Source organism: Corvus cornix, unplaced genomic scaffold, assembly GCF_000738735.6.
Source record: "Corvus cornix cornix isolate S_Up_H32 unplaced genomic scaffold, ASM73873v5 scaffold2, whole genome shotgun sequence".
Lineage (NCBI taxonomy): Eukaryota > Metazoa > Chordata > Aves > Passeriformes > Corvidae > Corvus > Corvus cornix.
This window is the reverse complement of record NW_024108687.1, coordinates 27,472-53,833: the sequence shown is the minus strand read 5'-3', so window position 1 is coordinate 53,833 and position 26,362 is coordinate 27,472. Positions and strand designations below refer to the sequence as shown.

Here is a 26,362-nt window from a genome sequence, read left to right as displayed (position 1 = left end):
TCCCAAACCCCAACAGACCCCACAAATCCCCGTGAAAGTCCATTGGACCACCCTCCCCCCTTCCTAGGATACCCCAAACCCTCCCAAACACCCCCATAGGTGCCCCCAACCCTCCAGAAACACCCCCAAACCCCCCCACCATGTCGGAGTCAGAGGAGAACGGAGAGGGTGAGTCTGGGGGGGGCCTGGGTGGGCCTTGGGTAAAGTGAGGATTCAAGGGGGGGGTCCCTGAGGGCTTGGGGGGTGCCCGAGTGTCCTGGGGGGGCCCTGGTCTATGGGATGGGGGTTCAGGGATGGTCACTGCGTGTCTGGGGGTCCCGGCGTTGGAAGGGTTTGCAGGGTAGGGGGTCCAGGAAGATTTCGAGGTCCAGAGGGCTTGGGGGTGTCCAGGAAGGTTTGGGGGGTCCAGGAGGGCTTGAGGGGTTTCAGGAGGGGTTGGGGGTGTCCAGGAAGGTTTGGGGGGGGGCTCAATGGGATGTAGGTGTTCAGGGGTGGTCACTGTGTGTCCAAGCGGTCCCAGGCTTGGAGGGAGTTGGGGGGATGTCCAGGAAGATTTGGGGGGGCGTCCGGGAGGAATTCGGGGAGGACAGGAGGGATTTGGGGGATCCAGAAGGACTTGGAGGGGTTTCTGCTCTATGGGATTGGGGTGTTCAGGCGTGGTCCCTGTTCGTCTGGGGTGCCCCAGGCTCCTGGGGGGGGGGCAGGAGGGTTTGTGGGGGTCCCGAAAGGTTTGGGGGGGTTCCCTACCCACTCCTGACCCCCCGTTCCCCTCCCCAGGCCGCCCCAAGGAGCTGCCCCCCTTGGCCGAGGCCATGGGGCAGCCCCTGGGCTGGGGGTCCAGCGACGGCGCCGAGGGGGGGCGGGCGGGGGGACCCCCCGGGGCAGCGGCAGCGCCGCCCCCCGCACCCCAAGCACAAGGGCCAGGGGGGCACCGGGGGCGTCCATCGCTCCCCCCGCGCCCTCTTCTGCCTCCGCCTCAACAACCCCATCCGCCGGGCGGCCATCAGCATCGTGGAGTGGAAGTGAGTGGGGGGCTCGGGGGGTCTGGGGGGCCCCATCAGCATCGTGGAGTGGAAGTGAGTGGGGGCTCGGGGGGTCTGTGGGGCACCATCAGCATCGTGGAGTGGAAGTGAGTGGGGGGCTCGGGGGGTCTGTGGGGCCCCATCAGCATCGTGGAGTGGAAGTGAGTGGGGGGCTCGGGGGGTCTGGGGGCACCATCAGCATCGTGGAGTGGAAGTGAGTGGGGGGCTCGGGGGGTCTGTGGGGCACCATCAGCATCGTGGAGTGGAAGTGAGTGGGGGCTCGGGGGGTTGGAGGGCCTTGGGGACCCCCCCACCTGCTGCCCCCCTTCCCCCCAGGCCCTTCGACATCCTCATCCTCGCCACCATCTTCGCCAACTGCGTGGCCCTGGGGGTCTACATCCCCTTCCCCGAGGATGACTCCAACGCCTCCAACCACAACCTGGTGAGAGCCCCCAGACCCCCAGAAAGGGGGGAGCCCCCCCCCCCACCGGTCCCAGTTGGGTGCTGGGAGAACGCTGGGAAAGGGGGGTTCCACCCCAGCACTGAGATCCACCCGGGACTGGGCTGGGGGGTGGGGGGTGACCACTTTGGGGGGTCTGGAGGCGCCGGGGGTGGCACTGTGGGGTGTCGGGGGCTGTGGGGACAGGGGTGTCCCTGTGTCACACGTGTCCCTTGGCACACGCCCGTGCCGCTGCCTTAATCCGCTTTGCCGGCGCCGGGGGAGCCGCGGGGGCCTAATCCCGGCTGAGCCGCCCCAGTCACCCACAAAGGGGACACTGGGAGGGGGCTGGAGGGGGCCCAAATGTCCCTTGTCACCCCGAGGAAGGAGGCACTGGGGCAGGACACCCCCCCGAATATCTCTGTGCCTGGACACCCAAAGGGAGGGGACTCCGGGGGGGTGTCAGGGGTGTCCCCAAATGTCCCTGTCCACGGGCAAAGGGAAAGCTGAGGGGGTGCAGGGCCAGGGGAGGTCCCGAAGTGTTCCTGTCCCTTATACCCAGGGGAAGGGGACACTGGGAGGTGTGAGGGGGGCTGGTGGGGTTCCCGAGTGTCCTTGTCCCCAAAACGAAGGGGGTGCAGGGGGTTTCCCAAGTGTCTCTGTCTCTTGTCCCCAAAAAGGGACAAACGTCCCTGTCCCTTGTCCCTCAGGAGAAGGGGATGCTGGGAGGGGGATCCCCAAACATTCCCGACCCCAGGGGATGCTGGAAGGGGTGGGGGGGTCCCTGAGGGGTTTCAAATGTCCCTGATCCCCAGGAAAGGGGACACTGTGAGTGATGGGGGGCGGAGGTGTCCCAGAATGTCCTCCTGGAGAAGGGGTCAGGGTGTCAGGGTAGGGGGGTCCCCAAAAGGGGAAGGGGACACTGGGCGGGGCTGGTGACCCCGTGCGCCCCTGGAGCAGGGGGTGCTGACCCCGCCTGCCATGCCCCCCCAGGAGCAGGTGGAGTACGTGTTCCTCATCATCTTCACGGTGGAGACGTTCCTGAAGATCATCGCCTACGGGCTGGTGCTGCACCCCAGCGCCTACATCCGCAACGGCTGGAACCTGCTCGACTTCGTCATCGTCATCGTGGGGTGAGGGGGGTTCCAGGCACGGGGACAGCGGGGGGGGACGGAGCTGTGTGACCCCCGGTGTCCCCCCAGGCTGTTCAGCGTGATCCTGGAGCAGGTGTCCCACAAGCCGGGCGATGCCCACCACATGAGCGGGAAGCCGGGCGGCTTCGACGTCAAGGCCCTGCGCGCCTTCCGCGTGCTGCGGCCGCTGCGCCTCGTCTCCGGCGTCCCCAGTGAGACCCCGGGGGGAGCGGGGGGGTTTGGGGTCACCCCAGCCTCCTGCCAACCCCTCCCCGTGCCCCCCCAGGCCTCCACATCGTGCTCAACTCCATCATGAAGGCGATGGTGCCGCTGCTGCACATCGCGCTGCTCGTGCTCTTCGTCATCATCATCTACGCCATCATCGGCCTCGAGCTCTTCATCGGCCGCATGCACAAGACCTGCTTCTTCATCGGCTCGGGTAGGGCCGGGGGTCACCCTCCTGCTTCTTCATCGGCTCGGGTAGGGCTGGGGGTCACCCTCCTGCTTCTTCATTGGCTCGGGTAGGGCCGGGGGTCACCCTCCTGCTTCTTCATCGGCTCGGGTAGGGCCGGGGGTCACCCTCCTGCTTCTTCATCGGCTCGGGTAGGGCCGGGGGTCACCCTCCTGCTTCTTCATCGGCTCGGGTAGGGCCGGGGGTCACCCTCCTGCTTCTTCATCGGCTCGGGTAGGGCCAGGGGTCACCCTCCTGCTTCTTCATCAGCTCGGGTAGGGCCGGGGGTCACCCTCCTGCTTCTTCATCAGCTCGGGTAGGGCCGGGGGTCACCCTCCTGCTTCTTCATTGGCTCGGGTAGGGCCGGGGGGGTCACCCTGCGTGTCCCCCCAGCCCCGGGATGCCCCCAGCGTCAGGGACCCCCCAGGAGTCCCTCAGTGCTCTCAGGTGCCCCAGCCCAGGGACGGGGATTCCCCAGGGACACCCCACACTGAGACCCCCCCCTAAATTCCCTGAGGACCCCCCCAGCAATGAGGTTCCCCCCCAGGGACACCCCAGCAGGGTTCTGGGCTCCTTAACACACTGAGACCCCCTTAAAGCCCCTGAGACCCCCCCAGCACTGAGGATTCCCCAGGGACACCCCACACTGAGACCCCCCCCTAAATTCCCTGAGGACCCCCCCAGCAATGAGGTTCCCCCCAGGAACACCCTTTAGCGGGGGGGAGGGTCCCGGGTGCAGGGGAACCAGCTGGAGACACGATACGGGCACCGATACTATTTGAGCATCGTGCTCCAGTTTTACTGTTTTCCTTACACCAAGTTATACTTTGCCAAGTTCACGCCCCTTTCCCATGAGAAAGCCTCTATGCAGCGGGGGAGCTGACCAGTGTGTACCTTTTCCCAAGGCTGTTCAAGGCCGCTGGCTAGCAGGTGCCTCGCAAGCCTGTCTTCAGCCTGAGGCCCCGTCAGGGGTACTTCTGCAACAGCCCTGGGATGCCCAAGCTCTCCTGGGGTATCCTATGCCCCCGCTCCACAAGGAATTCCTCTACAACACCCCAGCAGGGTTCTGGGCTCCTTAACACACTGAGACCCCCTTAAAGCCCCTGAGATCCCCCCAGCACTGAGGATCCCCCAGGGACACCCCACACTGAGACCCCCCCCTAATTTCCCTGAGCACCCCTCCGGGACACCCCAGCAGGGTTCTGGGCTCCTTAACACACTGAGACGCCCCTAAATTCCCTGAGACCCCCTCCAGCCCAGGGACCAGGATCCCTCAGGGACACCCCACACTGAGACCTCCCTAAAGCCCCTGAGACCCCCCCCCCAGCCCTGAGGATCCCCCAGGGACACCCCACGCTGAGACCCCCCCTGAATTCCCTGAGACCCCCTCCAGCCCAGGGACCAGGATCCCTCAGGAACACCCCAGCAGGGTTCTGGGACTCCTTAAAACACCAAGACCCCCCCCCTAAATTCCCTGACCACCCCCCAGGACACCCCAGCAGGATTCTGGGGCTCCCAACACACCCCTGGGACAGTAACTCAGGGGTGTGAGTTGTCAGGAGGGACAAGAGTGGGCAGTGGGGACAGGAGCTGTCAGTGGGCACAAGCGCCAGCAGCGGGGACCGGAGCCGTGTGAGGGCAGTGAGAGGGGACAGCCAGCCCGGAGCTGTCACCAGGGCCCGTTGTCTCCTGTCCCCAGACCTGGAGTCGGAGGACGATCCCTCTCCCTGCGCCTTCTCGGGGCACGGCCGCGCCTGCCTGCAGAACAACACCGAGTGCCGGGGCCGCTGGGAGGGCCCCAACGGCGGCATCACCAACTTCGACAACTTCTTCTTCGCCATGCTCACCGTGTTCCAGTGCATCACCATGGAGGGCTGGACCGATGTGCTGTACTGGGTGAGACCCCCGAGCCCCCCGAATCCTCACCACCCCTCCCTGAGGCCCCCAAAATCTTCATACACATCCCTGAGCTCCCCCTAAGTCCTCACAGCCACCCTGAGCCCCCCTAAGTCCTCACACACATCCCCGAGACCCCAGAATCCTCACAAGCCCTTCCTGAGCCCTCCCAAACCCAGTGCATCACCAGGGAGGGCTGGACAGATGTGCTGTACTGGTGAGACCCCCGAGCCCCTCAAATCCTCATAACCCCTCCCTGAGCTCCCCCAAATCCTCACACACATCCCTGAGCCCCCCAAACCCTCCCCAAACCTCGACAGGGCAAACCCCCAAACCTCTCTGCTGGGTGTTACTGGCCTCACCTGAGGAGGGATTTGGGGTCCCCCCCATCACCCCAAATCTCTCCCCACAGATGCAGGACGCGATGGGCCACGAGCTGCCCTGGATTTACTTCGTCAGCCTCGTCATCTTCGGCTCCTTCTTCGTCCTCAACCTGGTGCTGGGGGTGCTGAGCGGGTGAGGAGCCCTCAGTGGAGTCAACAGTGGGGCAGGAGCCGTGTCCTTGGCGTGTTTGGGGTCACGCCTGTCCCCCCCCAGGGAATTCTCCAAGGAGCGAGAGAAGGCCAAGGCCCGCGGGGACTTCCAGAAGCTGCGGGAGAAGCAGCAGCTGGAGGAGGACCTGCGGGGCTACATGGACTGGATCACCCAGGCCGAGGACCTGGAGGGCGACGAGGAAGAGGGGGAGCACGAGAAGCACCGTGAGTGGGGCTGGGGGGCAGCTACGGGGGGCCTGCCAAGTCCTGAGCCCCCCAAAGCTCCGTGACCCCCCTTTCCCCCAGGCCTGACCGCCGAGGACCTGATGGGGAAGCGGAAGCCGCGGCTGAAGTGGCTGCGCCACGCAAGTCACTCCACCGACACCCACGGTACCCCCGGGGCACCCCGAATCCCCCAGAACGGGGTACCCCAAATTCCCTGAATCCCTGGGGCACCCCAAATTCCCTGAATACAGATATCCCAAAGTCTCTGAACCCGGGCACCCCGAATTCCCTGGACCTGGGCACCCCAAATTCCCTGAACCCCCAGGGTACCCCAAACCCCCCAGAGCCGGGCAACCTGAACTCCCTGGACTGGGCATCCCCAAATTCCCTGAACCTGGGCGTCCCAAATCCCCAGGACCTGGGCACCCCAAATTCTCTGAACCCGGGCACCCCAAATTCCCTGGACCTGGACACCCCAAATTCGCTGAACCCAGACATCCCAAATCCCCCGGGGCTGGGCACCCCAAATTCTCTGGACCTGGGCACCCTGAATTCCCTAAACCCAGACATCCCAAATTACCTGAACACCCCAAATTCTCTGAACCTGGGCACCCTGAATTCCCTGGGCTGGGCACCCTCAAATTCGCTGAACCCAGACATCCCAAACCGGCCGGTCCGGGTGCCCCCAAAGCCCCGGGCTGACCTGTGCCCCCACCCCAGCGAGCCTCCCGGGCAGCGAGACCACCTCGGTGAACACGGAGACCGTGGGGGAGGAGGAGGCACCGCCGACCGCCTGCGACCGCTGCCTGTGAGCCCAGCGGGGCACGGGACCCCCGGCTCTGCCAGGGCCCTCGGGATCCCCCCACAGCCCCAGGGACACCCCACAGATCCCCACGACACCCCACGGATCCCCGGGACCCCTCTAGGACCCCCAAACCCGACACCTACAGCACCTCAGAACAATTTGGGACCCTCCCATAGCTCCCTGATAGGCCCCAATACCACCCATAGCACGAGGGACCCCGCCCCAGATGCCCCCTGAGACCCCAGAACTGACCCCCCACAGCACCTCAAAGCCCTCTGGGACCCCTCCATAGCCCCAAGGACCCCCCATACTCCCCTAGGACCCCAAAACTGACCCCAGCACCCCTGTGACCACCCCCAGGTATCTCAAACCCCCCCCAGCCCCAGAGATCCTCTAGGCCCCCCCACCCAAATCTGACCCAGCACCCCTATAAAGCCCCCCCAGATATCCCCCCATGGCCAAGGGACTCCCCCAAAATCCCCACGTTTTGGGGTAACTGTTTTTCTCTCTCCAGGGGCAAAATTGCAAAGACCAAATTCTGGTGAGTGGGGAGAAGAAGGGGGGGGGATGGAATAAAAGAGGGGGGGGCCGCACTGGGGCCCCCATAAAGCCTCCCAACCCCTCCCACCTGACGGGATCTCTCTCACCCCCCACCTCCCCTCTGTCCCCAAAATCCTCCACCCCCTCCCACCGCCCTGTACCCCCAATTCGTCCACGTTCCCCAAAACACCCCCTCGATCTCCTCTACCCCAAATTCCCCCAAATCCCCCCTCGACCCCTCATGTCCCTCCAACTCAAACACCCTTCACCTCCTCGCACATGACGGGGGGGGCTTGTCTCTGTCACTCTCCCACCTCCTCTGTGCCCCCAAACCCCCCCCTGTCGCTCTCAAACCCCACCGCTGCCCCCCAAACCCCACCGCCGCCCCCCAAACCCCACCGCCGCCCCCCAAACCCCACCGCTGCCCCTCAGCCGCCGCCTGCGCCGCCTGAACCGCCTGTGGCGCCGGCGCTGCCGCGCGGCCGTGAAGTCCGTGTCGTTCTACTGGACCGTGCTGCTGCTCGTGTTCCTCAACACGCTGACCATCGCCTCCGAGCACCACGGGCAGCCGCCCTGGCTCACCGAGACACAGGGTACGGCCCCGGCACCCCCCGGGGACCCCCAAACCCTCCAGTGCCTCTCAAACGTCCTAGTGCCCCCCCAAAACCCCGGTACCCCCTGACACCCTCCAGTGCCCCCCAAACCCCCCGAGCCTCCCAAACCCTCCAGTGTCCCCCCCAACCCCCCGACACCCTCCAGTGCCCCCCCAAACCCCCCAGTGCCTCCCAAACCCTCCAGTGCCCCCCAACACCCTCCAGTACCTCTCAAGCCTTCTAGTGCCCCCCAAATCCCCCGGTACCCCCCGACACCCTCCAGCGCCCCCTGACACCCTCCAGCGCCCCCGAACCCCCCGGTAACTCCCGACACCTCCCAGTATCCCCCAACACCCTTCAGTGCCCCCTGAACCCCCAGCGCCCTCCAAACCCCCCGGTAACCCCCGACTCCTCCCAGTGCCCCCCAAAGCCTCCAGTGCACCCCAAACCCCCAGGTAACCCCCGACACCCTCCAGTGCTCCCCGAACCCCCCAGTGCCTCTCAAACGTCCCAGTGCCCCCCAAAGCCTCCAGTGCACCCCAAACCCCCAGCGCCCTCCAAACCCCTCAACACCCCCCAGTGCCTCCCAAACGTCCCAGTGCTCCCCAAACCCCCCGATGCCCTCCGACACCCTCCTGACATCCCCCGGTGCTCCCCGAGTCCGCCAGAGCTCGGGGGCCCGTCCTGCTCGTGGTGTTTCCCCACCACCCTCCAGGCGTGACCCTCGCCCGGGCGGTCACTCGGCTCTGTCCCCCCGGTGACCCCCGCAGCGTACGCGAACAAGGCGCTGCTGTCGCTCTTCGCCGCCGAGATGCTGCTGAAGCTCTACGCGCTGGGCCCCTCGTGCTACTTCGCGAGCTTCTTCAACCGCTTCGACTGCTTCGTGGTGTGCGGCGGCGTGCTGGAGACCGCGCTGGTGGAGCGCGGGGCCATGGAGCCGCTCGGCATCTCCGTGCTGCGCTGCGTGCGCCTGCTGCGCGTCTTCAAGGTCACCCGGTGAGGGGCACCGCGGGGACAGCGGGGACAGCGCAGTGTCCCAGCACCTCAATGACCCAGCAGCGGGACACCCCAGTGTCCCAGCACCGCAATGACCCAGCAGCGGGACACCCCAGTGTCCCAGCACCTCAATGACCCAGCACTGGGACACCCCAGTGCCCCAGCACCGCAGTGACCCAACACTGCGACACCCCAGTGCCCCAGCACCGCAGTGACCCAGCACCGCAATGACCCAGCACCGGGACACCCCAGTGCCCCAGCACCGCAATGAGCCAGCACCGGGACACCCCAGTGCCCCAGCACCTCAATGACCCAACACTGGGACACCCCAACACTGTGGTGCTGCAATGTCCCAGCACCCCAATGCTCCAAAGCTGGGACACCCCAACACCACAGCACCCCAATGCTCCAACACCGGGACACCCAAGCACTGCAGCTCTCCAATGCTCCAGCACCCCGATGTCCCAACCCTGCAATGCCCCAAATCCGCCACACCCCGATGTCCCAAGGCAGCGATGTCCTGATGCTGTGATGTCCCAAATTGGTGACACCCCAATGCTGCAACACCCCCCACTGTTGGCTGTTGGCTCTGCACTGGCCATACAGCCCTTCCCAGTGCTCCCAGTGCTCCCAGTGCTCCCAGTAACCGCAGTCCCTGGGCCAGCTCCACCAGGTGTTGGCTCTGCACTGTCCATCCAGCCCTTCCCAGTGCTCCCAGTGCTCCCAGTAACCGCAGTCCCTGGGCCAGTTCCACCAGGTGTTGGCTCTGCACTGTCCGTCCAGCCCTTCCCAGTGCTCCCAGTAACCCCCGCGTCCCACAGGCACTGGGCGTCGCTGAGCAACCTGGTGGGGTCGCTGCTGAACTCCATGAAATCCATCGCCTCGCTGCTGCTGCTGCTCTTCCTCTTCATCATCATCTTCGCGCTCCTGGGCATGCAGCTCTTCGGGGGCCGCTTCAGCTTCGACGAGACCCAGACCAAGCGCAGCACCTTCGACACCTTCCCGCAGGCCCTGCTCACCGTGTTCCAGGTACCCCGAGACCTGGGGGAAACCTCAAATCCCACGGGGAGACCCCAAAACCTGCAGGGGGTCCCTGAAACCCGTGGGAGGCTCTGAAGGTTGTGGGGAGAACCCCAAAATGCATGGGGGACCCTAAACCTGTGAGGAGACCCTGAAACTGTGGGGAACCCCAGAATCTGTGGGAGGCCCTGAAAGCTGTGAGAGATCGCAGCACCTGAGGGGGGCCTTGAAATCTCGTGGCTCCCCTAAACCTGTGAGGAGACCCCAAAACCCACGAGCCTCCCTCAAACCATCCCATCACCACCCTGTAGCCGCTCCGGGGCGACGCTGCGCACTCAGAACGGGGAGGCAGCGGTGTACTGGGAGCACTGGTGGGGGTGGCACTGAGGTTTTGGGGTGCCCCTGGTGTTTGGGGACCCCCCAAACCCCGCAGATCCTGACGGGGGAAGACTGGAACGCGGTGATGTACGACGGGATCATGGCCTACGGTGGCCCCGTGTTCCCCGGGATGCTCGTCTGCGTCTACTTCGTCATCCTCTTCATCTGCGGCAACTGTGCGTGGGCACTGGGGACACTGGGAGCACTGGGACAGACTGGGAGCACTGGAGGCACTGGGAGCACTGGGAGGACTGGGAGCACTGGGGGCTCCGGGAGCACTGGGGGCACTGGGAGGCAGTGGGAGCACTGGAAGCACTGGGAGAACTGGGGGGACTGGGAGCACTGGGAGCAGGGAACTGGGGAACTGGGAATAGGTCAAAGGGTAACTGGGGAGCTGGGGTAGGACACAGCGGGGTTGGGAATAAGAAAGGGAGAGCGGGGGCACTGGGAGGATGTTGGGGGATGCTGGAAGGATACTGGGAGGATACTGGGAGGATACTGGGAGCACTGGTGAACCCTTCCCTCCCCTCAGACATCCTCCTCAACGTCTTCTTGGCCATCGCCGTGGACAACCTGGCGGACGGTGACAACATCAACTCGGGGGGGGACAAGAAGTGAGCCCGGACCCCTGGGGCCCTTTTGGGGGTGACGAGGGGGGGGCACCCAGGCCCCGGGTCCCCTGGGGGGTACCCGGCCCCCGGGACCCCTTGGCTGAGCCCCCCTTTCCCCCCACCCAGGGACAAGGCCGGGGAGGCGGAAGCAGGGACAGACAGCCAGGACGTGGTGGTGAAGGTGAGGGGGGGTCCCGGGGGCTGGGTGTCACTGGGGGTCCCGGGGGGCTGGGTGTCACTGGGGGGTCCTGGCGGGGTCCCTCCCTCCCCCCGAGCGTGCACGGCCCCCACCCCTCCCCCTCCCCTGCCCAGGTTGAGGGGGATCAGCCCGAGGAGGAAGAGGAGGAGGAGGAAGGGAGTGAGGAAGGTGAGTGCCACCTGCGCAGACATCAGGGGGCACTGGGGGGTGGCAGTGCCCTGATGTGGGGGTCCCTGGAAGGGGGGGTGTGACAGTCCTTGAACATCAGGGTCCCAGGGACGGTGACAGTGACGTGACGTGGGGTCCCCTGAGGGGGGTGGCAGTGCCTGGACTGGGGGGTCCCTGGGGAGGTGACAGTGGCGGGACATGGAGGGGCCCTGGAGGGTGACAGTCCTTGAACATGGAGGGGTCCCTGGGGAGGTGACAGGGACATGACATGGGAGTCCTGAAAGGGGGTGACACTGCTCGGACACGGGGGGGTCCCGGGGGGTTGGTGTGACACTGCCCGGACACGGGGGGGCCCTGGGGGGGTTGGTGTGACACTGCCCGGACACGGGGGGGTCCCTGGGGGGTTGGTGTGACACTGCCCGGACACGGGGGGGTCCCTGGGGGGGGGGTGTGACACTGCCCGGACACGGGGGGGCCCTGAGGGGGGGTTGGTGTGACACTGCCCGGACACGGGGGGTCCCTGGGGGGGGGTGTGACACTGCTCGGACACGGGGGGGCCCTGGGTGGGGGGGTGTGACACTGCTCGGACACGGGGGGTCCCTGGGGGGGTTGGTGTGACACTGCCCGGACACGGGGGGTCCCTGGGGGGGGATGTGACACTGCTCGGACACGGGGGGGTCCCTGGGGGGTTGGTGTGACACTGCTCGGACACGGGGGGTCCCGGGGGGGGGGGTGTGACACTGCCCGGACACGGGGGGTCCTGGGGGGGTGTGACACTGCTCGGACACGGGGGGGCCCTGGGTGGGGGTGTGACACTGCTCGGACACGGGGGGGCCCTGGGTGGGGGGGGTGTGACACTGCTCGGACACGGGGGGGGTCCCTGGGGGGGGATGTGACACTGCTCGGACACGGGGGGCCCTGGGGGGGGGGGGGTGTGACACTGCTCGGACACGGGGGGTCCCTGGGGGGGGTTGGTGTGACACTGCTCGGACACGGGGGGTCCCTGGGGGGGGGGGTGACACTGCTCGGACACGGGGGTCCCTCGCAGGTGACGAGGAGGCCGGGGGGGAGGGTGACAGACTGGGGAGGGCCCGGCTGGAGTCCCTGGAGGAGCCCCCCAAGCCCAAGGTGACCCCGATTCCTGAGGGCAGCGCCTTCTTCCTGCTGAGCAGCACCAACCCGTGAGTGGCACTGGGGGCACTGGGGGCACTGGGGGCACTGGTGCTTGAGGCCCTGAGAATAATGGGAGACTGGGGACATAAACTGGAGGGACTGGGAGCACTGGGACTGGACGGCTGGGAGCACTGGGATTGAAACTGAGAGCACTGGGACTGGGGACATAAAGAACAATGTGGCACTGGGGACAAACTGGAAGCGCTGGGAGCACTGGGGCTGTGAGCACTGAGGGACTGGGAGCACTGGAGACACTAAGAGCAATGCTGGCACTGTGAGCACTGGGGCTGGAGGGCTGGGGGGACTGGGAGCACTGGGAACACTGGGACTGGGGACACAAACTGGGGGGGACTGGGAGCACTGGGGGCACTGGGAGCACTGGGAGCTGACGTGTGCCCGGCGCAGGCTGCGGGTGAAGTGCCACGCCCTGATCAACCACCACATCTTCACCAACCTCATCCTCGTCTTCATCATCCTCAGCAGCGTCTCCCTGGCCGCGGAGGACCCCGTGCGCGCCCACTCGCCCCGCAACCACGTGGGCTACTGGGCACACTGGGCAAACTGGGAGGGACTGGGGGAACTGGGGGGATGTGGGGGGGAATTCACCCCGTAACCGTGTGGGACGCGGGATCCTCTCACCCGGAGTTGGGGGGCAGAAATGGGGGGGCTGGGAGTGTTTGGGGGGTCCCGGGAGGTTGGGGGGGTCGGGGGGGTTTGAGAGGGGTCGGGGTCACCCCGTTGCCCCCTCCCCATCCCCCCCAGATCCTGGGCTACTTCGACTACGCCTTCACCTCCATCTTCACCGTGGAGATCTTGCTCAAGGTACGGGCGGGTCTGCGGGGTTTGGGGTGGGGGTTCCCAGGGTTTGGGGGGGATTCCCGGGGTTTGGGGTGTCCCCAGGGGTTCGGGAGGGGTTCCCGGGGTTTTGGAGGTGTTCCTAGGGTTTGGGGGGGGGGGGGGGGATTCCTGGGGTTTGGGGTCTCCCAAGGGTTTTGTGAGGGGGTTCCTGGGGTTTGGGGGGGTTCCCCAGGGTTTGGGGTGTCCCCATTGACAGGGGGGTCCCCCCGGTTTGGAGGGGTCCCCAAGGTTTTGGCAGGTTCCCAGGGTTTGGGGGGGTTCCAGGGGCTTTGGGGTTCCCCAGGGTTTGGGTGTGTTCCCGGGGTTTTTGGGGGTTCCCGGGGTTCGGGGGCGTTCCCAGGGTTTTGGGAGGGATCCCCAGGGTTCAGGGATGTTCCCAGGGTTTTGGGAGGGGTCCCCGGGGTTTGTGGGGGGTCCCGAGGTCTGGGGGTGTTCCCAGGGTTTTGGGGTTCCCCAGGGTTTGGGAGTGTTCCCGGGGTTTTGGGGGTCCCCGGGGTTTGTGGGGGTTCCCGAGGTCTGGGGGTGTTCCCGGGGTTTTGGGGTTCCCCAGGGTTTGTGGGGGTTCCCGGGGTTTGGGGGTGTTCCCAGGGTTTTGGGATGTTCCCAGGGTTTGGGGGTGTTCCCGGGGTTTGTGGGGGTTCCAGGGTTCGGTGGTGTTCCCAGGGTTTTGGGTGGGATCCCCAAGGTTCGGGGGGTTCCCGGGGTTCGGGGGGTCCCCAGGGACAGGGGGACAGCTCGAGGCTCACGGCCTCCCGCAGATGACCGTGTTCGGCGCCTTCCTGCACAAAGGCTCCTTCCTCCGCAACTGGTTCAACCTCCTGGACCTGCTGGTGGTCGGCGTCTCCCTCATCTCCTTCGGCATGCAGTGAGCTAGGGGCAACTGGGAGCACTGGGAGTGCTGCTGGGGGCACTGGGGGTCACTGGGAGGGGCTAGGCTTGACACTGGGGGCACTGGGAGAGTACGAGGAACGTCACTGGGGGCACTGGGACCATTGCTGGGGATGCTAGAAAACAGTGGAAGCGCTGCTGGAGGCACTGGGGGCGTTACTGGGGGTCACTGGGGACCTTACTGGGACCACTGGTGTGTTCTCTGGCAGCTCCAGCGCCATCTCGGTGGTGAAGATCCTGCGGGTCCTGCGCGTCCTGCGACCACTGCGAGCCATCAACCGGGCCAAGGGCCTCAAGGTGGGCAACTGGGAGCACTGGGAGGCACTGGGGGCACTAGGAGCACTGGGAGGGGGCATCCTCCCAGCAGTGGCCACAGCGGGCTGGAGGCTGGGACACTGGCTGTACTGGTGGGACTGGGAGCACTGGGGCCCCAGCATGCCGTGCTGTTGGTGGCACAGGGGTCTCCATTGTCCCTGTGCCCCCGATGTCCCGAGGCAGCGGTGTCACAGGTGTCCCCAGCACACAGTGGCCTCGGTGTCCCACTTGTTCCCATGTCCCAACATCCCACTGTCCTTGTTGTCCCCATGTCCTGTGTCCCCAGCATCCCTGTTGTCCCCATGTCCCAGTGACATCCCTGTCCCCTGCCCTGGTGACACTGTCCCTGTCCCCACCCCGTGGTGTCCCCCTGCCCCAGTGACACTGTCCCTGTCCCTGTCCCCACCCCGTGGTGTCCCCCTGCCCCAGTGACACCCCTGTCCCTGTCCCCAGCACGTGGTGCAGTGCGTGTTCGTGGCCATCCGCACCATCGGGAACATCATGATCGTCACCACGCTGCTGCAGTTCATGTTCGCCTGCATCGGGGTGCAGCTCTTCAAGGTGGGGCCCTGACCCCGGGGGTGCCACCCCCCTGAGGGGTCCCCAAGCCCCCCGAGGGGTCCCCACCCCCCCGGGGAGCCGAGGGTGCCCCTGACCCCCCGACCCCCCCCAGGGCAAGTTCTACAGCTGCACTGATGAGGCCAAGCACACGCCGGGGGAGTGCAAGTGAGTGTCCCCCCAAAAACTGACCCCACACTCCAAACTGACCTCTACACCTCAGATCCTGACCCCGACCTGCCCCGCTGGTGTCCCCATGGTGTCCCACCCCCTCCTGGTGGCAGTGTCCCATTGGGGTCTCACCATCACTGTCCCTGTGTTGCCCCCACAGGGGATGTTCCCGGTGTAAGGGGTGGGGCCGTGTCCCACCCACAGGTGCCAGTGTCCCACTGGGGTCTCACACTGCTGTCCCTGTGACCCCGTAGTGTCCCTGTGTCCCCGTGGGGTCCCGCTGTTGCTCCCTGTGGTGTCCCTGTGGCCCCCCAGTCAGTGGCAGTGTCCAGGGGGGTGTCTCACCCTCGCTGTCCCGGTGTCCCTGTCCCAGGGGGACGTTCCTGGTGTACAAGGACGGGGATGTGTCCCACCCGTCGGTGCGGGAGCGCCTCTGGCTCAACAGCGACTTCAACTTCGACAACGTCCTGGCGGGGATGATGGCCCTGTTCACCGTGTCCACCTTCGAGGGGTGGCCTGCGTGAGTCCCGGGGCGGGCTCGGGGCCGCCGCCACCCCCGCGGGGACGCGCCCCAACCTCGTGTCCCCCCAGGCTGCTGTACAAGGCCATCGACGCCAACGCCGAGAACCAGGGGCCCATCTACAACTACCGCGTGGAGATCTCCATCTTCTTCATCGTCTACATCATCGTCATTGCCTTCTTCATGATGAACATCTTCGTGGGCTTCGTCATCATCACCTTCCGCGCGCAGGGTGAGAGCGAGTACCGCAACTGCGAGCTGGACAAAAACCAGGTACGGGGACACGGCCCCGCGGTGTCCCCTTGGCTCTGTGATGTCCCCATGGCCCTGTGGTGTCCCCTTGGCTCTGTGGTGTCCCCTTGGCTCTGTGATGTCCCCATGGCCCTGCAGTGTCACCGTGGCCCTGGGTGTCCCCATGGCCCTGCAGTGTCCCCTTGGCTCTGTGGTGTCCCCTTGGCTCTGTGATGTCCCCGTGGCCCTGTGGTGTCCCCGTGGCCCTGTGGTGTCCCCGTGCCAGCCCCATGTCCCCACGGCAGCAGTGCAGGGACAATCCGTGGTGTGGCAGGGCAGTGACAGTGTCCCCACAGTGTCCCCACAATGTCCCCACCATGTGCCCATGCCATCGCCATGTTCCCACAGCAGCAGTGCAGAGTGGGGCAGTGGGGCGGCCCCATGGTGTCCCCATGGTGTCCCCATGCCATCAGGGTGTCCCTGCAGCCAGTGGCTGGTGAGGAAGCAGGGTGGCCGTGTCCCTGCAGTGTCCCTTTGCCATCCCACTGTCCGCACAGCGGCAGTGTGTGGGGTGGCAGTGGGGTGGCCATGTCCGCATGCTGTCCCCATGCTGTCCCCATGCTGTCCCCATGCTGTCCCCTGTCCCCACAGTGGCATTGTGTGGGATGGCCATGTCCCCACGCTGTCCCCACACTGTCCCCTGTCCCCTCAGTGGCAGTGTGTGGGGTGGCAGTGGGGGTGGCCATGTCCCCACGCTGTCCCGTCCCTGCAGCGGCAGTGTGTGGGGTGGCCATGTCCCCGTGGTGTCCCCACGCTGTCCCCTGTCCCCGCAGCGGCATTGTGTGGGGTAGCCATGTCCCCACGCTGTCCCCACCCTCTCCCCTGTCCCCGCAGTGGCAGTGGGGTGGCTGTGTCCCCACGCTGTCCCCTGTCCCCGCAGTGGCAGTGTGTGGGGTGGCAGTGGGGTGGCTGTGTCCCCACGCTGTCCCCTGTCCCCTCAGTGGCAGTGGGGTGGCCGTGTCCCCACGCTGTCCCTGCAGCGGCAGGGTGTGGGGTGGCAGTGGGGTGGCCGTGTCCCCACGCTGTCCCCTGTCCCCGCAGCGGCAGTGGGGTGGCCATGTCCCCGTGGTGTCCCCACGCTGTCCCCCCCCTCTCCCCTGTCCCCGCAGCAGCAGTGTGTGGGGTGGCCGTGTCCCCACGCTGTCCCCTGTCCCCGCAGCGGCAGTGTGTGGAGTATGCGCTGAAGGCGCAGCCGCTGCGCCGTTACATCCCCAAGAACCGCACCCAGTACCGCGTGTGGGCCATGGTCAACTCCACCGCCTTCGAGTACATCATGTTCGTCCTCATCCTGCTCAACACCATCGCGCTGGCTGTGCAGGTGGGGGGACACCTGGGGGACCGGGGGGTCACAGAGGGAGGGGACAGTGCCAGACCCCCGTGTCCCCCCCCCCCCAGCACTACGAGCAGTCGAAGCCCTTCAACTACGTGATGGACCTGCTCAACATGGTGTTCACGGGGCTCTTCACCGTGGAGATGGTGCTCAAGATCATCGCCTTCAAACCCCGGGTACGCCGGGAGGTGTCACACGGGGGGTCACACAAGGCGGGGTGTCACACCGGGGGTCACACAAGGGGGGGTGTCACACACAAGGCAGGGGGTGCCACATACGGGGTCACACAAGGCGGGGGGTGCCACGCGGGGGGGTCACACAGTGAGGGGTGTCACACGGGGGGTCACACAATGGGGGGTGTCACATGGGAGGTCACACAAGGCAGGGAGTGTCACACCAGGGGTGACACAAGGCAGGGGGTGTCACACTGGGGGTCACACAAGGCGGGGTTGCCACACGGGGGGTTACACAAGGCAGGGGGTGTCACACCGAGGGTCACACAATGGGGTGTCACATGGGGGGTCACACAAGGCAGGAGGTGTCACACCGGGGGTCACACAATGGGGGTGTCACACAGAGGGTCACACAGTGGGGGGTGTCACACGGGGTCACACAAGGCAGGGGGTGTCACACCTGGGGTGACACAAGGCAGGGGGTGTCACACCGGGGGTCACACAAGGCAGGGGGTGTCACACCGGGGGTCACACAAGGCGGGGTTGCCACACGGGGGGTTACACAAGGCAGGGGGTGTCACACCGGGGGTCACACAATGGGGGTGTCACACAGAGGGTCACACAGTGGGGGGTGTCACGCCAGGGGTGACACAAGGCAGGGGGTGTCACACCGGGGGTCACACAAGGGGAGGTCACAGGACAGAGGGTCTTCACCACCTCCCCTTCCCCAGCATTACTTCTGTGACGCCTGGAACACTTTTGATGCCCTCATCGTGGTGGGCAGCGTGGTGGACATTGCCGTCACCGAGGTCAACGTGAGTCGCCCTCCTCGTCCCCTGGCTCGGGGGAGGCTGGTGTTTTGGGGCAGTCCTGGATGTCTGGGTCTCTCCCCGTCCATGTCCTCATGTCCATCTGTCTGTCTCCATCATCTCCATCTCCATCGTCACATCTGTCACAGAACGGGGGACACGTTGGTGAGGTACGGGGAGGTGTCCCCAGCCGGGGGAGTTTTGGGGGGGGCTGTGCAGGGGTTTTGGGGTGCCCCTGACCCCCCTCCCCACAGAGCTCGGAGGACAGTTCCCGCATCTCCATCACCTTCTTCCGGCTCTTCCGCGTGATGCGGTTGGTGAAGCTGCTCTCCAAGGGCGAGGGCATCCGCACGCTGCTCTGGACCTTCGTCAAGTCCTTCCAGGTAGGATGGGGGGGACACGGTGGGGGACACAGGGGAGAGGGGGTATGGGGGGGGACAGCACCCCCTCACCCCCGCTCTGTCCCCAGGCCCTGCCCTACGTCGCCCTGCTCATCGCCATGATCTTCTTCATCTACGCTGTCATCGGGATGCAGGTGAGGGCCGCGGGGAGCCCCCCAGGCCAGGGGGAGGTGAGGGGCTTGGGGGGTGTGAGGGGCGTGGGGGGGGTGTCCTGTAAGCTCCCGGCCACCCAGGCCCCCCTGCCCCCCCAGACCTTCGGGAAGGTGGCGCTGCAGGACGGGACTCAGATCAACCGCAACAACAACTTTCAGACCTTCCCCCAAGCCGTGCTGCTGCTCTTCAGGTGGGGGCCGGGGGGCCTGGGGGGGCCGGGGCGGTCCTGGGGGGGCTCTGGGCTTCCCGTGGGACTTGGGAGCTTCCTCTCAGTGAATCATGAAGGGGGATAACAGGTGTGCCCCAGGGGTACAGGTGTGTCACAGGGGTACAGGTGTGTCACAGGGGGCACAGGTATGCCCCAGGGGTACAGGTGTGCCATGGGGGTACAGGTGTGTTACAGGGGTACAGCTGTCCTGTGGGAGGGTACAGGTGTGTCACAGGGGTACAGGTGTGCCATGGGGGTACAGGTGTGCCACAGGGGGTACAGGTGTGCCCCAGGGGTACAGGCATGTCCCGTGGGGTACAGGTGTGCCACGGGGGAGGCATGGCAGGAGATCATGCTGGCCAGCCTGCCGGGCAAGCGCTGTGACCCCGAGTCGGACGCAGGCCCGGGGGAGGAGTTCACCTGCGGCAGCAACTTCGCCATCGCCTACTTCATCAGCTTCTTCATGCTCTGCGCCTTCCTGGTGAGACACGGGGCCCTGCCCCACAGCCCCACAGCTCAACCCTGCCCCACAGCCCAGCCCTGTCCCACACCCTTGCCCCATAGTCCTCTGCTCCACAGCCCCACGGTCCTGCCCCACACCCCTCAGGAGTCCCTGGGGCATCTGACTCCCCTTGACCCCCCCAGATCATCAACCTGTTCGTGGCTGTGATCATGGACAACTTCGATTACCTGACGCGTGACTGGTCCATCCTGGGCCCGCACCACCTGGATGAGTTCAAGCGCGTGTGGTCTGAGTACGACCCCGCCGCCAAGTGTGTAACTGTCCCCTTGTCCCCAGCCGAGGGGGCCGGGTGTCCGGACCACCCGTGACCCCCTGACCCCCCCCCAGGGGCCGCATCAAGCACCTGGACGTGGTGACGCTGCTGCGCCGGATCCAGCCCCCGCTGGGCTTTGGGAAGCTCTGCCCACACCGCGTGGCCTGCAAGGTCTGGGGGGTTCCGGGGGGGTTTGGGGCGGTCCCGTATCTGGGTTTGGAGCCACCCAGATTCATCCCCCTCCTGTCCCCTGCCCAGCGCCTGGTGGCCATGAACATGCCCCTCAACTCGGACGGGACGGTCACCTTCAACGCGACGCTCTTCGCTCTGGTCCGCACCTCCCTCAAGATCAAGACGGAAGGTTGGGAGCTGGGAGGGTCTGGGGGGGCCCAGGGGACAGCAGGGCGTGACAATGGCTGTGTGTCCCCCTGCCATGTCCCCTCCCTGCAGGGAACCTGGATGTGGCCAACAAGGAGCTTCGTGCTGTGGTCAAGAAGATCTGGAAGAGGACAAAGCCGAAGCTGCTGGACGAGGTCATCCCCCCGCCCGAGGGTACGTGAGGGCCATGTCCCCTTCCCTGTCCCCTCGGACCCCCAGCTGCCCCCTGACCGTCCGTGTTCCCCAGAGGAGGAGGTGACCGTCGGGAAGTTCTACGCCACCTTCCTGATCCAGGACTATTTCCGCAAGTTCCGGCGGCGGAAGGAGCGGGGGATGCTGGGCGCCAGCGCGGGCCCCAGCAACGAGTGTGCGCTGCAGGTGCGACCCCTGCCCGGGGCGGGGCTGGGGGTCCCAGGTGTCACCAGGTGACCCCCCTGACCCCCTGTGTCCCCCCAGGCCGGGCTCCAGACGCTGCAGGCGCTGGGCCCTGAGATGCGCCGGGCACTGAGTGACCTGGAGGGGGATGAGGGCGGGGACGCCCCTTCGGAGGAGCCACTCACCTACGCCGTGAGCCTCGCCCACCCTGGCCACGCCAGCGGCCACACCTGACCCATGGCCGCGCCCACCCATGGCCAAAATCCACACCAAATAGCCACACCTGTCCCATGGTCGTACCCACTGGTCACACCTGCCCCAAACCCACACCGAATAGCCACACCTGTCCCATGGCCACGCCCACTGGTCACACCTGCCCCAAACCCACACCGAATAGCCACACGTGTCCCATGGCCACGCCCACTGGTCACACCTGCCCCAAACCCACACCGAATAGCCACACCTGTCCCATGGCCACGCCCACTGGTCACACCTGCCCCAAACCCACACCGAATAGCCACACCTGTCCCATGGCCGCGCCCACTGGTCACACCTGCCCCAAACCCACACCGAATAGCCACACCTGTCCCATGGCCGCGCCCAGCGGTCACACCTGCCCCAAACCCACACCAAATAGCCACACCTGTCCCATGGCCGCGCCCAGCGGTCACACCTGCCCCAAAGCGACACCGGCTGTCCCCACCTGTGCCGTGGCCGCGCCCACCGACCCCGCCTCTCTCCGCAGGCCCCCGAGACGCTCTACGGCTCCGCCCCCGGCTCCCCCTGCTCGCGGAGCCGCCCCCGCCTCCAGCCCCGCCCCCACCGAGGGGAGGACCCCGCGCCCCCCTCCCACGGGGGAGGCCCTCGTCCCGGCGGCAGGTACGGGGGGGCTGGGGACACCCCGGCACGGGGCGGGGGTTCCCCGGGGAGGACGGGGGGTGCCCATGGCCCTGTGCCCAGGAGGCGCTCCGAGGGCGGGGACCAGGACGAGGAAGCCCCCGTCGAGGACGTGGAGGAGCCGGGAGGGGAGCCGGGGGACGTCAGCCACGACGAGGACCTGGAGAGCTCGGCACCGCCCCGACACCGCTGGGCCGGGGACAGGTACCGCGACCCCCGAGCCCCTGGGGAGGAGCCCCATCTGGAGGGGGTCCCGGCAGCTGGGGAGGGGGGGTCCCGTCAGGCCCTGACGCTGTCCCCGTGCGAGGCTGCCGGGACCCCGGAAAGGCGGGGGTGTGCGTGTAACTGGGGAGGGGGCACTGGGGAACCTGTCCCGGGAGGGGGGGGTGTTCCTGTCACCCCCTGGCCCCCCGCTCCCCCCACAGGCCGCTGGGTCCCTCCGCGCTGGGAGGCGTTCCAGGGGATGTTCCCAGCCTCCGACTGACCCGCCTTGATCTCCCCAGGCCACCGGGACCCCCGCGCTGGGCGGCGGAGCTGCCCCGGGGGGGATCGCTGCCGCTGCCCCCCCGACACTTCGCCTTCGGCAGCGGCGCCCGCGAGGGGCAACAACTGAAACGGCGCCGGCTCCTGCCCCCCACCCCCGCGGGTACGGCGGGGCGGGGGGCAAAGGAGGGGCGGGGTCGCCAGTGAGACCCTCCGTGGTCGCACCCAGCAGCGCTGACCGAGCCCCCTCCGTAGCCCGGGATGGTTCCCCGGTAGCCCAGGATAGCCCTGATAGGTGGGGGTGACCGCTCCCTGTTCCCCCAGGTGCCCCAGAGGGTCCCTAGAGCCGGGGGTGGCTCTGCCTTGTGCCTCCCGATAGCCCGCAGGGTCCCTGCCCGGTGCCCCGGAGGCTCCCTGGCTGAGGGGGCGACTCTGCCCGGTGCCCTGGAGCGTCTCCGGAGCCGGGACTCAATCTGCCCGAGCGTCCCGGGACGGGGGAGTTGACCCTGCCCGGTGCCCCCGGTAGCCCAGAGGGTCCCTGGCCAGGGTGGGTGACCCTGCCCGCTGTCCCGCAGGCCGGAAGCCCTCGTTCACCATCCAGTGCCTGCGGCGCCAGGGCAGCTGCGAGGACGAGCCCATCCCGGGCACCTACAACCCGTCGGGCCCGCCCGGCCCGGCGCGGCCGCAGGTACTGCTGGAGGTGGGGGAGGCAGACGGGGGGGGGACACTGTCACAGTGTCACCCCGCACTGACCCCTCCCGCCCCCAGGGCTACGGCAGCTCCGAGACCTGGCGCCTGGGGGGCTCCTCGCACGCCTGGGCGGCCCCGGCCCGCGGGCACGTTCTGTACGCGCCGCTCATCCTGGTGGAGGGGGCTCCGGCGGGGGGGCGCGGGGGGCAGCCTGCCCCCCTCAACCGCTGGTTCCCCCCGCGCCGCTGCGCCTGCGGCCCTGCGGGCCCCACGATGCCCTGGCCCGAGGCTCGGGCCGACAGCCTGGTGGAGGCCGTGAGTGGGGGACATGGGGGGGACACGGGGGGGACACGGGGTGACACGGTTCGGGGACAGCCTGGTGGAGGCAGTGAGGAGGGACATGGAGGGACCATGGGGGGACACGGCTCGGGGACAGCCTGGTGGAGGCAGTGAGGAGGGACATGGAGGGAACATGGGGGGACACGGCTGAGCTGACAGCCTGGTGGAGGCCGTGAGTGCAGGGTGGGGCACGGGGGGGAGACGCTGGGGATACGGGACAGAGACCTCACAGCCCGGTGGAGGCTGTGAGTGAAGGGGGATGTGGGGTGACACGGCTTGGCTCACAGCCTGGTGGAGGCAGTGAGTGAGGGGGGAGCACGTAAGGGGGACACTGGGGACAGGGAGGGGGACACCCCACAGCTTGGGCGAGGGCCTGGTGGAGGCAGTAAGGAAGGGGACACAGGCACACCCCCGGTGCCGGTGCCAGCGCGTCCCCCTCGCCCCCTTCCCCAGGTGCTGATCTCGGAGGGGCTCGGGCTATTCGCCCGCGACCCCAAGTTCGTGGCCGTGGCCAAGCGCGAGATCGCGACGCGTGCGACATGACGATGGACGAGATGGAGAGCGCGGCTGCCGACCTGCTCACCCGGCGCCGCGCCCCGCCCGCGCCCGCCGTCTACAGCGACGAGGAGCCGCTGCGGCCGCCGGCAGAGGAGGAACTGGCGGACGAGATGGGCTGGGCCGGCGGGGTCTAGAACCGGCACCAGCACCGTGGGGCTGGGCTGGTGGAGTCTAGAACGCGGCACCGCGGGGCCGGCCGGGCAGAGTCTAGAACGCGGCACCGCGGGGCCGGCCGGGCAGAGTCTAGAACCCGGCACCGCGGGGCTGGGCGGGCGGAGTCTAGAACCCGGCACCTCGGAGGTGGGCGGGCGGAGTCTAGAACCCGGCCCAGCCGGTCCGGGCGGGCTGGCTCTAGAACCCGGCACCGACACCAGACCGTGTGGGGGCGATGTTACCTCAGGAAAAAAAGGGATTTCTATCAAAAAGGTTTTTACTTTTTTCCTCACAGAAGGGGTATTTGCCTCAGGGAGGGGGTTTTTCCTGAAAAAGGGTATTTTGTTCCCTCAGGAAAAGGGGTATTTACCTCAAAAAAAGAAAGTTTTTTTCTCAAAACCAAGAAGCGTGTTTTCCTTCAAAAGAACCAGTGTTTCCCTAAAAAAAAAAACACTACCAAAAAACATTTCCCTCAAAAAAGGTGAGTTTTAGCTCAGAGAAAGGAAGGGTTCCTCAAAAAAGGAAGGGATTTACCTCAAAAAAAGGAATTTTTTTTCTGTCTGGGACAGAGATATGCCTTGGTGGGGGAAGAATCATCAGAAAATGAGGTTTTTCCTCAGGAAAAGGGATATTTACCTCAAAAAGTTTTTTCCTTAAAAAACCCACCCCAAAACCACACATAGCCCCAAGCCAGTAACTTTTTCCTCAAAAAGGACGTTTTCACTCAAAAAAAAAAAAAAAAAAAAAGGACGGGTTTTGCCTCAATTTAGAAAAATGAGGGGGTTATGTCAAAAAAGGGTTTATAAAGGAGGTGTTTTCCTCTAGAAAAAGGTTATTTGCCTCAAAGAGGGGCTGCTGCTCAGAGGGTTTTCCTCAGGAAAAGGGATTTTACCTCAAAAAAAGGAAAGTTTTTACTCAATAAAGAGAGGGTTGCCCTCAAGGAAAACAAACCAAAACAAAACAACCAACCATGCTTCCCTACAAAAAAGGATTTTTCCTTCAAAGAAAGGAAAAATTAAAAAGGGGGGAAAGGATTTTCTTTAAAAGATGCGGTTTTTCCCCTAGAAAAGGGATATTCACATCGTGGGGGGGATGTCCTCAAAAAGGAGGTTTTTATTTCAGGAAAAGGAACATTTCTTAAGAGGAAAGGATGTTTCTTCTCAAAAAGGAAGTTTTTACTCAAAAAAGGGAAGAAAAAAAAAAGGGGGGGGGGGTTTCCCCCTCAAAAAAAGGGAGTTTTACCTCAGGAAAAGAGACATTTACCTCCTGGGAACGGTGACTTGTTTTTCAAAAATGAATATTCCCTCTTGAAAAGGGATAATGACCTCAAAAACAAAAAGTCCTTTAGGAAAAAAAAAAAAAAAGGTTTTGCCTAAAAAAGAAGGAAGTTTTTACTCCAGGAAAATGAGGTGTTTTCCCTCAAAAAAGGAGTTTTGTCTCAGGAAAAGGGAGATTTACACCCAAAAAGGAGGTAAACTGGAAAAAAAAAGAGGATTTTACATCAGGAAAAAGGATTTTGTCACCTCAGAAAAGAGAAACTTTACATTACAAAGGAGGCATTTGTTTCCCTGAGAAAGAGGAATTTTCACCTCAGAAATGGGGATTTTACCTCAGGAAAGATGAATTTTACCTCAGAGACTTTTATCTAAAGAGGTGGGTGAATGTTTTATTTCAGGAAGAGTAAAATTTACCTCATGAAAGAGGGTTTTACTGCAAGAAAGAGCGTTTTTCACCTCAAGGAGAGGAACTTCACCTCAGGAAAGGGTTTTTTATCTAAGGAAAGGTAAATTTTGCCTCACAAAAGAGGGTTTTACCTCATGAAAGAACATTTCGCACCCCAGAAAGAGGGATTTTACCTCAGGGAAGGGGTGTTTTACCTCAGAAAAGTGGATTTTACCTCAGAAAAAGTGACTTTTACCTCACAGAAGAGGGTTTTACCTTAGGAAAAAGCATCTCTCCTCTCAGGAAGGTGGGACTTTACCTCACTCACTGAAGAAAGTTTTATCTCATGGAAATGTTTTTCACTTCAGGAAGGATTTTACCTTAGCAAGGGGGTTTTTACCTCAGGAAAGGTGATTCTACCTCATAAATGAGGGGTTTACCTCAAGCAAGGGATATGTTTTACCTCATGAAAGACAGTTGTACCACAGGAAAGAACTTTTCACCTCGGGGAGGCAGATTTTGCCTCAGAAATGTAAAACTTGACTCACTTAAAGAGGGCTTTACCTCATGAAAAAAACATTGCTCTTTTAATGAAAGGGGCATTTTACCTGAGAAAAGTGGATTTTTACCTCAGGAAGGTAAATTTTACCTCACAGAAGTGGGTTTTATCTCATGAAAGAACATGTCACATCTTAGAACGGGGAATTTTACCTCCGGAAAGGGGGTGTTTTACCTAAGCGGGGAAGGTTTTACCTCAGACAAGTGGGTTTTTACCTCAGGAGAGGTAAATTTTACCTCACGGGGGGGTGGTTTTGCCTCAGGACCAGGACTCGCTCCGGGGCTCCGAGCGGAGGTTCCCGCGCCCGCCCAGGCCCCGCCCCCCCCGCGCGCCCATTGGTGGAGCCGGCGGCCAATGGGGAGGCGGCTCCGCGCGCAGGGCGAAGCGCCCCCCGTGGCTGCGCGGGAGTCCGGAGGGGCGAACCCCCAAAATCCGAATCCCCCCAAATCCCGAATCCCCCCAAAATCCCAACCCCCCCAAACCTCTGAGCTCCCCAAAATCTCGAACCTCCCCAAAATCCCGAACCCCCAAAACTTCTGAACTCCCCAAAATCCCAACCCCCCAAAACCTCTGAACTCCCCCAAATCCCAAACCCCCGAAATCCCGAACGCCCAAAATCCCGAACCCCCCAAAAC

General features: G+C 64.6%; 1 protein-coding gene across 1 annotated transcript; it reads left to right on the top strand.

Moving 5' to 3' along the window:
* Window positions 1–140: 140 nt before the first annotated feature.
* On the top strand, window positions 141–23,905 carry CACNA1F (calcium voltage-gated channel subunit alpha1 F). The gene is given in 49 exon segments (XM_039572532.1): window positions 141–200; window positions 778–1,022; window positions 1,359–1,464; window positions 2,455–2,594; window positions 2,664–2,806; window positions 2,881–3,033; window positions 4,745–4,941; window positions 5,354–5,457; window positions 5,539–5,699; window positions 5,781–5,864; window positions 6,420–6,507; window positions 7,019–7,045; window positions 7,477–7,637; window positions 8,408–8,633; window positions 9,455–9,662; window positions 10,087–10,207; window positions 10,564–10,645; window positions 10,769–10,823; window positions 10,955–11,009; window positions 12,058–12,190; window positions 12,588–12,717; window positions 12,945–13,004; window positions 13,799–13,905; window positions 14,138–14,225; window positions 14,697–14,804; window positions 14,917–14,969; window positions 15,346–15,492; window positions 15,564–15,765; window positions 16,943–17,101; window positions 17,179–17,289; window positions 18,018–18,101; window positions 18,245–18,265; window positions 18,350–18,478; window positions 18,565–18,630; window positions 18,748–18,839; window positions 19,179–19,338; window positions 19,503–19,630; window positions 19,708–19,804; window positions 19,892–19,994; window positions 20,084–20,185; window positions 20,259–20,389; window positions 20,468–20,578; window positions 21,132–21,265; window positions 21,347–21,487; window positions 21,787–21,929; window positions 22,342–22,454; window positions 22,535–22,771; window positions 23,249–23,318; window positions 23,321–23,905. Coding segments are annotated over 49 exon segments (5,943 nt in total). The 3' UTR covers window positions 23,488–23,905.
* The last annotated feature ends 2,457 nt before the right edge of the window (window positions 23,906–26,362 follow it).